This window comes from Mustelus asterias, chromosome 27 (assembly GCF_964213995.1).
Source record: "Mustelus asterias chromosome 27, sMusAst1.hap1.1, whole genome shotgun sequence".
NCBI lineage: Eukaryota > Metazoa > Chordata > Chondrichthyes > Carcharhiniformes > Triakidae > Mustelus > Mustelus asterias.
Window position 1 is genome coordinate 31,447,674 of NC_135827.1, and position 12,703 is coordinate 31,460,376.

Genomic DNA, 12,703 nt, shown 5'->3' on the forward strand with positions numbered 1-12,703 from the left:
TATGCCTATCATGATACTTCGTAAATGTGGCTAACGTAACTGCCTCACCACCTCACTTGGCAGTGCGTTCCAGACCCCCACCACCCTCTGTGTAAAAAACTTCCCCCGCACATCTCTACTGAACCTTTCCCCCCTTACCTTGAACTTGTGCCCCCCCTTGTAATTGTCATTTCTGCCCTGGGAAAAAGCTTCCAACTGTTCACCCTATCTGTAACGCTCATAATTTTATAAACTTCTATCAGGTTGCCCCTCAGCCTCCGCCTTTCCAGGGAGAACAATCCCAGTTTATTCAACCTCTCCTCATAGCTAATGTCCTCCATACCAGGCAGCATCCTGATAAACCTTTTCTGCACTCTCTCCAAAGCCTCCATGACCTTCTGGTAGTGTGGTGAACATCACTTGTTTGAACGTTTCTCTTTCATCACTTTCCACTCAATTTTCTCCCCTTAATCTCCTGAAGACATTGACAGCTTCAAGAACGTCTCACCCAAGTAGCCGCGTCAGACTATTCCACCATCACAGCCAAAAAGAGGGAAATCCCCTTCCTTGCTATTGTGAATCTAGAACACATGAGAAGCACTTACTATATAGGCCGGTCCACTGCACTGTCTGATATGGTCAGTATAAATCACATGAATTATCCTTCTGCAGATCCCAGTGTCTGAAAAAGTAAAAATCCAACACTGAATCTGTCCTTTGACAATGGCACATCAATAGACAATACTTCCTGGAATGTGGTCAATTACTGTTGAGTCATGTGGTCCACGATAGTGACATCCTTGGGGGAATTACACCCATACCCAGTTCAGTCTTGTAACTCAGCAATTCATCTCAGTAAATGTCCCCAGGGTGACTGACAGAGGCGGAGCGGATCCCGAGCGGGAGAACAATTAGAGGCGAACGATCATACGGAGGAAAGAGGTTATTTTTGAGAACAGTTTGAAGAGGGATTTAGGGAAGAGAATTTCGGAAACTCGGTGTTCCCAGTTTGCGGCGGGGGGGGGGGGGGGGGCAGGCGGGCGGGATAAGTTACACCGAGTTTTTTTCCCGCTCTGATACCATGGGGGTAATTTTCCCGTCCCGCCCGCCGCGGGAATCGTACAAGGTGAGGGGAAGACCATGCAAAGGTCCGTTGACCTCGGATGGGAGTTTCCGGTTTTGGGGGCCGGAAAATCCCACCCCTAAGTTTGGCGAAAATATCATGCGTCTCCACGGGGATTCCACTGAATCCGTGGTACGAGGAAAACCAGATGGAATTTCAGCCCTCTGGTGTGTGTGTTTATGTAACACACATCATCCTTCCTGAGTGCTGTATGGAGAATTTCGTGAGGTGCTCTTTCGCCCAGTGCGGAGCAGTGACCTACGAACTGACACAGCCTTAAGTGTGGTTCATTTCCGTGAACCAGACATCATTGTGTATGAAATCCATCTAATGCTGCACCTGAACAAGGTTCAGATTACACATAATCGGGCCCCATTTCCTTGGAATTTAGAGGGCGGAATTTTACGGTCTCTCCTGCCAGAGGGATCTTCCGTTTCTGCCAAAGTCAATATGGCTTTGCCCGGCTCGCTGCAATTTCCTGCCCCCTTCCTGCCGTGACGGGCTCATCAAGTTCCACCCAGATAGTAGCAAATGTCCAGCTCATTACTCCGTAGGTTGAGTTGCACTCGGGCCAGTCTCAGTTGGTAGCTCTCGCACCTCTATCTCAGTGATACAAGCCCCCAAAGCTGGACACCGCTTCAGCAATGCAATACTGAGCAAGTGCCAGGTTCAGGATGGGACGTTAAAGTAAGGTCCTGTTCGCCTATTTTGGTGGCTCAGTAAATGTTAAAGATCCGGGAGAATGATGTAAAAAGCAGGGTGACTTCTGACCAACACTTCCAAACATCCATCAGTTGGGCAGGTCGTTCTGTGGCACCCTGGAAATCATTTCAAGTGGCAGGAGCTTCTACATTTGTTTATATAACATTAGTAACTGCACTTATAAAAATACTGGGTGGAGTTTCCCTGCCGTGCCCCCCGCCCCAAAACCGGAAAATCCTGCTCGAGGTCAAAGGACCTTTGCAAGGTCCCCCCCACCCCCTACGATTCCCGTGGCAGGCGGGGCAGGAAAATTCCACCCCTTGTGTTTGAGGAGATTTGACAATATAGCAAGATGTTAAAAAAATGGAAGTATTTCTTTCCAAATTATTTTGGGGTATAAAATAGAATCACGACAGTCCAGAAGGAGGCCATTCGGCCCATTGAGTCTGCACCGACCACAATCCCACCCAGGCCCTATCCCCATATTTACCCTGCTAGTCCTCCTGACACTAAGGGCTAATCAACCTAACCCGCACATCTTTGGAGTGTGGGAGGAAACCGGAGCACCCCGGAGGAAACCCACGCAGACACGAGGAGAATGTGCAGACTCCACACAGACAGTGATCCAAGCCGGGAATCGAACCCGGGTCCCCTGGCGCTGTGAGGCTCAGGAACACTCGGACTCAATGGGAGCCTGGGATTCCTGACCTCATTCGGAAAACCAGTAGGAAGGTGGCGTCATAGTGGTGACGTCACTGCACTAATAACCCCGAGACCCATCTCTGGAGACATGGATTCAAATCCCACGACGGCAGCTGGTGAAATTTAAATTTAAATAATTAAAAACAACCTTTAACTGAAATCTAGTCTAATTAAGGTGGTCATGAAACTATCATCGGTGTTGTAAAAAAAAACCCATCTGGTTCACTAATTTCCTCCCTTACCTGGTCTGGCCTACATGTAACTCCAAATCCACCACCCTGTGGTTGACTCTGAAATGGCCGAGTGAGCCACTCATTTCAAGGGCAATTAGGGATGGGCAACTAATGCTGGCCTTGCCAACGACACCCACATCCCATGATAGAATAAAACAAGGGGCGGAATTTTCCCGTCCCGTCCGCCACAGGAATCGTAGTGGGCGGGACAGGGCCATGCAGAGGTCTGTTGACCTCGGGTGGGATTTTCCGGTCTCGGGGCGAGTGCAGCCGGAAAAACCTCCCCCAAGGAAATCAGTCATGGACGGAAGTGCTGACTGGACTAATGGTGATGTGGAGATGCCGGTGTTGGACTGGGGTGGGCACAGTAAGAAGTCTCACAACACCAGGTTAAAGTCCGACAGGTTTATTTGGAATCACGAGCTTTTAGAGCGCTGCTCCTTCATCAGGTGAGTCTCACCTAAGGCAGGAGTGGCGCTCCGAAGGCTCGTGATTCCAAATAAACCTGCTGGACTTTAATCTGCTGTTGTGAGACTTCTTACTGGATTGATGGCGATCCAGCCATTTGTGTTAGACCCAAATCAATAGTTTCCACTCGAAGTCCAACAGAAAGGAAAGGTGATTGTGAATATTACAACGCACGTTAAGTTCATCCCCCCGTGAACTTATCATTCTCAGAGGGAGGCTTGGGTTACAGCTGGTCCCCTGAGTCCGATACCAAATAAAGCTGGACAGAACGGACAGGTAAAGAAAAGGTTTATTTGCTGAACATTCCCCAGAAAAATCCCAGTGTCAAAGAGACAATAATTACCAAGTTTCCAGCGTCCCATATAGTAGAGTTGTATACTGAGTAGAAGTGTGGCCAGGATGTGAATAAAGGAGAAAACAGCCCAGAACACGATGTAATCCTTCCCAAAGACCTGCCCAGAAAGAAGCAAAAATAAAGAGAATTAGAAATAAATCTCTTGACTTCTCCTTTGTGTCAATTTCTGACGGAAATGCACAGCTGGGATAGACCGCACTTCTCCTGCTCCTCATCCCTCACCGCCACCATCACCCCCCACAATTCCCACCCCCCTGCAGCCCGCTCCCCCCCCGCACCCCAGAACCAAAGAGAACCCGTCCCCACACGATTATTGTGAGCTGGACAAATCAAAGGACTTTCCACACTCTTTCACTAGGTGGCTTTGTTAGTCACTGCGCCTCTAAGATTGGAAGGTTTGGTGCAATAGATTGTTACTAGCCTCGTAATCCAGAGGGTCAGGCTAATGCCCAGGGGATAAAAGCAAATCACTGCAGATACTGGAATCTGAAAGACGGGTTCAAATCCCACCACGGCAGCGGGAAGGATTCAATTAATAAAATCTGGAATTGAAAACTAATCTCAGTAACGATTGTTGTTAGAAACTCCTCTGGTTCACGAATGTCCTTTAGAGAAGGTAATCTGCCATCCTTACCCGGTCTACTGTGACTCCAGACCCAGTGCCACAATGTGGTAGACTCTTAACTGCCCTCTGAAATGGTCCAGACTGCCACTCCGTTCAAGGGCAATTAGGGAAGGGCAACAAATACTTGCTATTCCACTCTGCCTGTTGAAATAAGCCTTACGGCTACCATTACTAGATTAGTGCTGCATGACTGATCTCACAGTGGTGTATTATCACAGTAGGGTGCTTGCCATTTCACAGTTTGATTGACAGCTCCAAGTGGTTATGGAACCTTGGTGGTGAAATTATGAATTCCATTGCTGTTTTTGTAAGTGATTATGTAATTGAATGAAATGTTCATTGTTATCAGGAACAATGCAGTTGAAGGAATGTAAATGTAGCCAATGTTTTTAAGTTTTAAGTTTAAGTTTATTTATTAGTGTCACAAGTCAGCTTACATTAACACTGCAATGAAGTTACTGTGAAAATCCCCTAGTTGCCACTCTCCAGTGCATGTTCGGGCACACCGAGGGAGCATTTAGCACGGCCAATGCACCTAACTAGCACGTCTTTCGGACTGTGGGAGGAAACCGGAGCATCTGGAGGAAACCCATGCAGACACAGGGAGAATGTGCAAACTCCACACAGACAGTGACCCAAGCTGGGAATCGAACCTGCGTCCCTGGCGCTGTGAGGTAGCAGTGCTAACCACTGTGTCACCGTGCCGCCCTAATTATTTGTGAGTGAGAGTGTTTTTTTTTAAATTAAGTCTGTAATGGATACTTTGAACTTCATCTCAGCACGAGTCCCGAGGTCTGCCTATGATGGATAGTAGAGGAATTAGCATAGTAAGTCTAACAAAGGGTGGTGGGTGGGGGACATGGGTTGGCATGAACCATCGAACCAGAGAATTCCAACAGTGCAGAAATGGGTTATTCGGCCCATCAAATCTATGGTGCTCCCTGAACGAACATCCCACCCAGGCCCTCGCTTCTAACCTATCCCTGTAACCCTTTGCATTTACCATGGCTAATCCACCTAACCTATATATCTTTGGACACTCAGGGACAACTTAGCATGGCCAATCCACCTAACCTGCACACTTTTGTGGGAGGAAACCGGAGCACCCGGAGGAAACCCATGCAGACACGGAGAGAATGTGCGAGCTCCACACAGACAGTGACCAAGGCTGGAATTGAACCTGGGCCCCTGGTGCTGTGAGGCAGCAATGCTAACCACTGTGCCACCGTGCCAGCCCATGAGTTGATACTAAGTTGGCACAGGGACCATAAAGGGACATAGGTTGGAAAACATAGGTTTACATGGTGGGTGTACAGGTCATGGGGATGAGTAGCTGGGAGGCATAGGTTGACATGAAGGGTATGAGGGGCCATGGGGCATGGGCTGGCATGGGTTAGCATGGTGAGTGTATGGCGGGGGATGAGGGTTGAGGTTAGCATAATTAAGGACCCCACGCATCCCGGACAAACTCACTTCCACTTTCTTCCGTCGGAAAAAAGATACATAAGTCTGAGATCACGTATCAACCGACTCAAGAACAGCTTCTTCCCTGCTGCCATCAGACTTTGAATGGACTTACCTTGCATTAAGTTGATCTTTTTCTACACCCTAGCTATGACTGTAACACTACATTCTGCACTCTCTCATTTCCTTCTCTATGAACGGTATGCTTTGTCTGTATAGCGCGCAAGAAACAATACTTTTCACTGTATGCTAATACATGTGGCAATAATAAATCAAATCATTAAGGTCTGGATGGCTGTTGAATGTTTAATTTTAAAAGCGATTCAGTGCTGGATCGCAGCCTGACTCTGCACCCAGCATGCTCTGCACTTGTTCCGGGGTTGCCCAGCCTGACTCCCTGCGGGTTAAGACACGGGCAGCAGAGGTTTGGATGATCAGAATCAGGAGTGCTTCTTTCCCAGTGAATTGTGATACTCACCACTCCCAACACAGAGAAGAATATGACTAAGGCAAGACAGGCATAAGCAGAATAGGCACTGGCATTGATGTCCGGGTGTCGTTTCTGGTACAACTTCAACATGCAGAGTCCTGCTATCATGTACATGAAAGATGTGTCTGTGTGCCAAACAGAAACAAGCGTCAGGACACAGCAAGTAACACATTCCTACCTCAATACTTATTCACTGTAAAATGGGTCTGTCGTGGGAATTCTTGAGTTTTAATTTAAAGTTTATTTATTAGTGTCACAAGTAGGCTACATTAACACTGCAATGAAGTCACTGAAAATTCCCTAGTCTCCACACTCTGGCGCTATTTGGGTTCACTGAGTGAGAATTTAGACATGCACCTAACCAGCACGTCTTTCGGACTGTGGGAGGAAACCGGAGCACCTGGTCTCCACGTAGACACAGGGAGAACGTGCAAACTCCACACAGACAGTGACCCAAGCCGGAATCGAACCCAGGTCCCTGGTGCTGTGAGGCATCAGTGCCAGCCCATGGTAGCCCACTGTGCTACCTATACACCAAGGAGATATGCTTCAGTTCTGTAGAAAGGTCAATGGATCCAAAACGTTAACTCCGTTTCTCTCTCCGCCGATGCTGCCAGACCTGCTGAGTTCATCCAGCATTTTCTGTTTATATTGCAGAGAGCAGGGTGGTCCAAAACTAGGGGGCATAGATTTAAGGTGAGAGGGGAGAGATTTAAAAAGGACCTGGGGAGTAACTTTTTCCACACAGAGGGCGGTGCGTGTATGGAATGAGCTGCCAGAGGAGGTGGTAGAGGGCGGGTCACAATTACAACATTTGGAAGACATTTAGACAGGTACACGGTTGGGAAAGGAGGGATATGGGCCAAACGCAGGCAAATGGGATTAGCTCAGTTTAGGAAACCTGGTCGGCATGGACGAGTTGGGCCGAAGGGCCTGTTTCCGTGCTGTATATCTCTATGTCTCTATGAGATGATGGACTAGCTTCTGTGTAACAGGAGTTTTATTCAATGTTTTAAAAAGTCTGCTCTCTTGCTTAAACATAAGAACTAGGAGCAGGAGTAGTCCTTTCAGCCCCTCGAGCCTCCTCCGCCATTCAATAAGATCATGGCTGATCTTTTTGTGGACTCAGCTCCACTTACCCGCCCGCTCACCATAACCCTTAATTCCTTGACTGTTCAATAATCTATCTATCCTTGCCTTAAAAACATTCAACGAGGTAGCCTCAACTGCTTCACTGGGCAGGGAATTCCACAGATTCACAACCCTTTGAGTGAAGAAGTTCCTCCTCAACTCAGTCCTAAATCTGCTCCCCCTTATTTTGAGGCCATGTCCCCTAGTTCTAGTTTCACCTGCCAGTGGAAACAACCTCTCTGCTTCTATCTTATCTATTCCCTTCATAATCTTACATGTTCCTATAAGATCTCCCCCTCACTGCTTACAGCAACTTGTCTCCATTCTGCTTATTTGCTTTCTCTCAGTGACCACATCCAGGCTTAAGCAATCAGACACAGAGAACAGATATGATCAAATACCAAACAATGAACACTACAGTCATTAAAAGGATCCTCCTTTGCTGAGAGACCTTGAGGGGCTCGGAGGTTCTGATGCCGCAAAACTTCCTTTTGTGGGCTGTTGGGGTGTGGAGAACATTAAGGCAAGAGCCAAAAATTGTTGGAAGTGCTTCACTCAAATGTTTATCCGAGCCGCCTGCCTTGGACTGTGGCCCAAAAGTGTAAGCCAGCAACATTAGGGAAAGATTTCAAAATACCTTACACATGTCAGCCATTGCTCAGTTAGAAATGCTCTCATTTCTGAGCCAAAAGGTTGTTGGTTCAAATCCCAGTTCAGATTTCGGCACAACAGTCTAGGCTGACACTCCAGTGCAGTACTGAGGGAGTGCTACACTGTCTTTGGATAAGACATTAAACCAAGGTCCCAGCTTCCCTCTCAAGTGGACGCAGATGGAGGGACTCTCTGGCCGTTCATGCCATCACACCAGTGGGATTCTCCAATCCCGCTGTAGTGATCAAAGATTTGGTTGAGCGCCAGATTCTCCGTCCAGAAGATCGCATCGCACTATTTCGAAGAAGAGCAGAGGATTTACCCCCAGTGTATCAGCCTTCAATCGGCATCGCGGAGACAGGTTATACACTCGTTTATCACATCGCTGTCTGTGGAATCTTGCTGTGCGCAAATTAGCTGCCACATTTCCTAAAATTGACTACACTTCAAAAGAACTTCATTGACTGTAATAAACACAAAATACTGCAGATGCTGGAATCTGAAACAAGAAACAGAAAATGCTGGAAAATCTCAGTAGGTCTGACAGCATCTGTGGGGACAGAATGGAGAGTTCTGACGAAGGGTCATCTTAGACTCAAAACGTTGGCTCTATTCTCTCTCCACAGATACAGTCAGACCTGCTGAGATTTTCCAGCATTTTCTGTTCTTGTTTTGTTGGCACTAAAGTGCTTTGCAATGTCTGGTGGTCATGTAGGCGCTTTATCAATGAAAACCTTTGTTTATTTGGAAGATACAGGGTGAGATTCCCCAGCCTCCCAGCCCCGTGTTTCCCGTGGGAATTCCCATTGATGTCACCCAACTCCGGCAGGAAACCCGCAGGCGGGGGTGTGCTGCCGGCGGGATTCTCCGATCCTGCTGGTGTGAATGACCAGATAATTCCTGCCATAGAATCCCTACAGTGCAGAAGTTTCGGAGCCATTCGGCCCATCGAGTCTGCACCGACAACAAACCCACCCAGGCCCTATCCCACAACCCCACATATTTACCTCACTAATCCCTCTAACCTACACATCTTGGGACACTAAGGGTCAATTTATCACGGCCAATCCACCTAACCTGCATATCTTTGGACTGTGGGAGGAAACCGGAGCAGCCGGAGGGAACCCACGCAGACACGGGGAGAATGTGCAAACTCCACACAGACTGTGACCCCCAAGCCAGGATTTGAACCCAGGTCCCTGGCACTGTGAGACAGCAGTGCTAACCACTGTGCCACCGTGCTGCTCTTTTTCAAAGCCTTTCCCCAGCTATTGCTTTGTATGGATATGTGATGCCAGGGAGATATCTGCTGTTAAGAAGAGATCATCAGGGGGCATTTCATACTGTGTTTTAATATCTTGTCCCTTATCGCCTCTTTTTTTGGTCCATTCAATCTCTGGGTGGTGTTATCTTTCTGGGTCTCATGCAGGGTTGCTTTGTAACAGTCCAATAAGTGACAGGGCAGTCCAGAGGGATTCTTCTTCCCATTCTCCTTTCCTCATTCTGAAGAATTGCCATCTTTCCCTTCCCCCTCACAGCGACACACTGCCCTGCGCCTCCAGTGCATTTTGCCACTGAAAACACACCAAGATTACCATCTATTCAGTCTGATTTTTAAAACACGCTTCTCTGCTTGTTTCGGAGTTGCATGGTGGGAGGCGGTCGGTTATGGTCATTCGTAATGGACTCCCACCATCGACAAAACAGCCTGCACACAGGCCCAGATCCCAGCTCTTGCCCCTGAGCCTGAGATGGCGTGGGAATCCTTCGCGACGTTACAAATAAGCGCAGACTCACCAAACTGGAAGTTAGTGTAGTTCGGGCACACGTGGTAACAGGCACTCAGCAGCCCTTCCATCATGAGAGCAGTCCCCATCGCATAAAACAAACCAAAGTGCTTAGGGATTCCACACTCCTGCAGAGACAATCAGAGAGATGGACAGTTAAAATATTGCTCCCCGTTATATTAGGTCAGCCATTGGATTCTTCTTCCTTTATATTCACACTTCACAGAGTACTGGACTAATGGTAAGATCCTTGGTAGTGTGGATGAACAGAGGGATCTGGGTGTCCATGTGCATAGATCCCTGAAAGTTGGCACCCAGGTTGATAGGGTTGTTAAGAAGGCATGCGGGTGTGTTAGCTTTTATTGGTAGAGGGATTGAGTTTCGGAGCCATGAGGTCATGCTGCAACTGTACAAAACTCTGGTGCGGCCGCACTTGGAGTATTGCGTACAGTTCTGGTCGCCGCATTATAGGAAGGATGTGGAAGCATTGGAAAGGGTGCAGAGGAGATTTACCAGGATGTTGCCTGGTATGGTGGGAAGATCGTATGAGGAAAGGCTGAGGGACTTGAGGATGTTTTCGTTAGAGAGAAGAAGGTTAAGTGGTGACTTAATAGAGGCATACAAGATGATCAGAGGATTAGATAGGGTGGATAGTGAGAGCCTTTTTCCTCGGATGGTGATGGCTAACACGAGGGGACATAGCTTTAAGTTGAGGGGTGAGAGATATAGGACAGATGTTAGAGGTAGGTTCTTTACTCGGAGAGTAGTAAGGGCGTGGAATGCCCTGCCTGCAGCAGTAGTGGGTTCGTCAACATTAAGAGCATTCAAATTGTTATTGGATAAACATATGGATGATATTGGAATAGTGTAGATTAGAGGGGCTTTAGATTGGTTTCACTGGTTGGCGCAACATCGAGGGCCGAAGGGCCTGTACTACGCTGTAATGTTCTATAAAATCAGAGAATCCCTACAGTGCAGGAGAAGCCATTCACTAATATCCTTTAGGAAAGGAAATCTGCCGTCCTTACCTGGTCTGGCCTACATGTGACTCCAGAGCCACAGCAATGTGGTTGATTCTCAACTACCCTCTGAACAAGGGTAACTAGGGATGGACAATAAATACCGGCCAGCTGGCGCGCCCATGTCCCATGAATGAATACAACAAAATATTCAGTGCATTGAGTCTGCACCGACTGACAGATCATCCCACCCAGGCCCTACCCCCATAACCCCATACATTTACCCTGGCTAATCTCCCTAACCTACACATATTGGGGCACTAAGGGGCAAATATAGCATGGCCAATCCACCTAACCCGCACAACTTTGGGGGGGAAACCAGAGCACCCGGAGGAAACCCACGCAGACACGGGGAGAACATGCAAACTCCACACAGACAGTGATCCGAGGCTGGAATCGAACATGGGTCCCTGGCGCTGTGAGGCAGCAGCATGAGCCATTGTGCCACCATGCCGCTCCCGTGTTTGCATGGGTTTCCTCCGCGTGCTCCAGTTTCCTCCCACAGTCCGGAAGACGTGCTGGTTAGGTGCATTGGCCACGCTAAATTCTCCCTCAGTGTACCCAAACAGGGTGTGGCGACTAGGGGATTTTCACAGTAACTTCATTGCAGTGTTAATGTAAGCCTTACTTGAGACAATAATAAATAAACTTTAAATGCAATCAATTGTTGGCCATGCCTTTAGCTGTCAAGGCTCTAGAATTCTCCCCTTAATCCACCCCACATTAATATCTCTTCTCCTTCCCTGAAAATGCCCCTTAAAGCTCTTTGGTCATCTGCTACACTATCTCCTCAGTGTCAAATGCTCTTTTATAATGCTCCTGTGAAGGATCTTATGATGTTTTATTACATTAAAGAATCTATATAAAAATGAATTGCTATTGTTGGGTGGCCCAGCTATGAGCCTCTTGGTCGCTATGTTCCTCCATGTTACACCAGTCACAATTTGACAGTCACTCACTGGCTGGGAAAGGCTTTGAGATATTCTGAGGTATGTAAGGCCCCACGTAAATGGCAAATCTTTTTAGGTGGCACAATGGTTAGCACTACCACCTCACAGCACCAGGGACCCGGGTTCGATTCCCGGCTTGGGTCACTGTCTATGTGGAGTTTGCACATTGCGTGGGTTTCCTCCGGGTGCTCCGGTTTCCTCCCACAGTCCAAAAGACATGCTGGTTAGGTGGATTGGCCATGCTAAATTGCCCCTTAGTTTCAGGGGGACTAGCTAAAGTAAATGCATGGGGCTATAGGGATAGGGCCTGGGTGGGATTGTGGCCAGTGCAGACTCGATGGACCGAATGGCCTCCCTCTGCACTGTAGGATTCTATGATTTTTTTCCATTGAATTAAATCGAAACATTGTCATGAATTTCCTGCATCTGCTAGTTTAAAAACAAGTGCGAACCTATCCATTTTAAAATGACAGCCAAAATAATGTAGCACAAATACATTCACTTGAGAGTATCGCAAAGTATTCTTTCATAGATTATTCATTCATGCCTTCATTATTACTGGACTGGATTATTCCAATGCACTCCCACACTCAACCCTCTGTAAACACTGCTTCCCATCTGTTATCTTGCAGCAAGTCCCATCGCCCTATCACCCCCCTCCTCCCCCCCCCCATCCCCATGCTCACTGACCTACATAGAGTCACAGTCTAGCTATACCTTGATGCTAAAATTCTCATCCTTGTTTTCAATGCCTCCGTGGCCTCACTCTCCCTATCTCTGCAATTTCCTCCATCCCCACAATCCTCCAAGATCCTTGTGTTCCTCTAACTCTTGCCTTTTCATCAACCTCAATTTTAATTGCCCCAGCATTGGAGGCTGCACCTTCAGTTGTGTAGTTCCCAAGTTCTGGAATTCCGGTTCCTACACCTCCACCTCTCTACCTCACATTCCTCCATTAAGATAGTGCCTATAACCTATCATAGAATCCCTACAGTGCAGAAGGAGGCCATTCAGTCCATTGAGT

General features: G+C 47.7%; 2 protein-coding genes across 2 annotated transcripts in view; both read right to left on the reverse strand.

Annotated features, from left to right (window-relative positions):
* The window catches only part of LOC144479936 (transgelin-like), a 533,241-nt gene that overhangs the window by 94,755 nt on the left and 425,783 nt on the right, over positions 1-12,703 (reverse strand). The window lies entirely within an intron of this gene.
* sidt2 (SID1 transmembrane family, member 2) overlaps positions 1-12,703 on the reverse strand; it is a 115,407-nt gene that overhangs the window by 20,032 nt on the left and 82,672 nt on the right. The window contains exons 18-21 of the mRNA XM_078198966.1: positions 9,721-9,838; positions 6,130-6,266; positions 3,551-3,659; positions 585-661 (exon numbers count right to left, since the gene is read on the reverse strand). Coding sequence (XP_078055092.1) covers positions 585-661; positions 3,551-3,659; positions 6,130-6,266; positions 9,721-9,838 — 441 coding nt within the window. The remainder of the gene's footprint in view (positions 1-584; positions 662-3,550; positions 3,660-6,129; positions 6,267-9,720; positions 9,839-12,703) is intronic.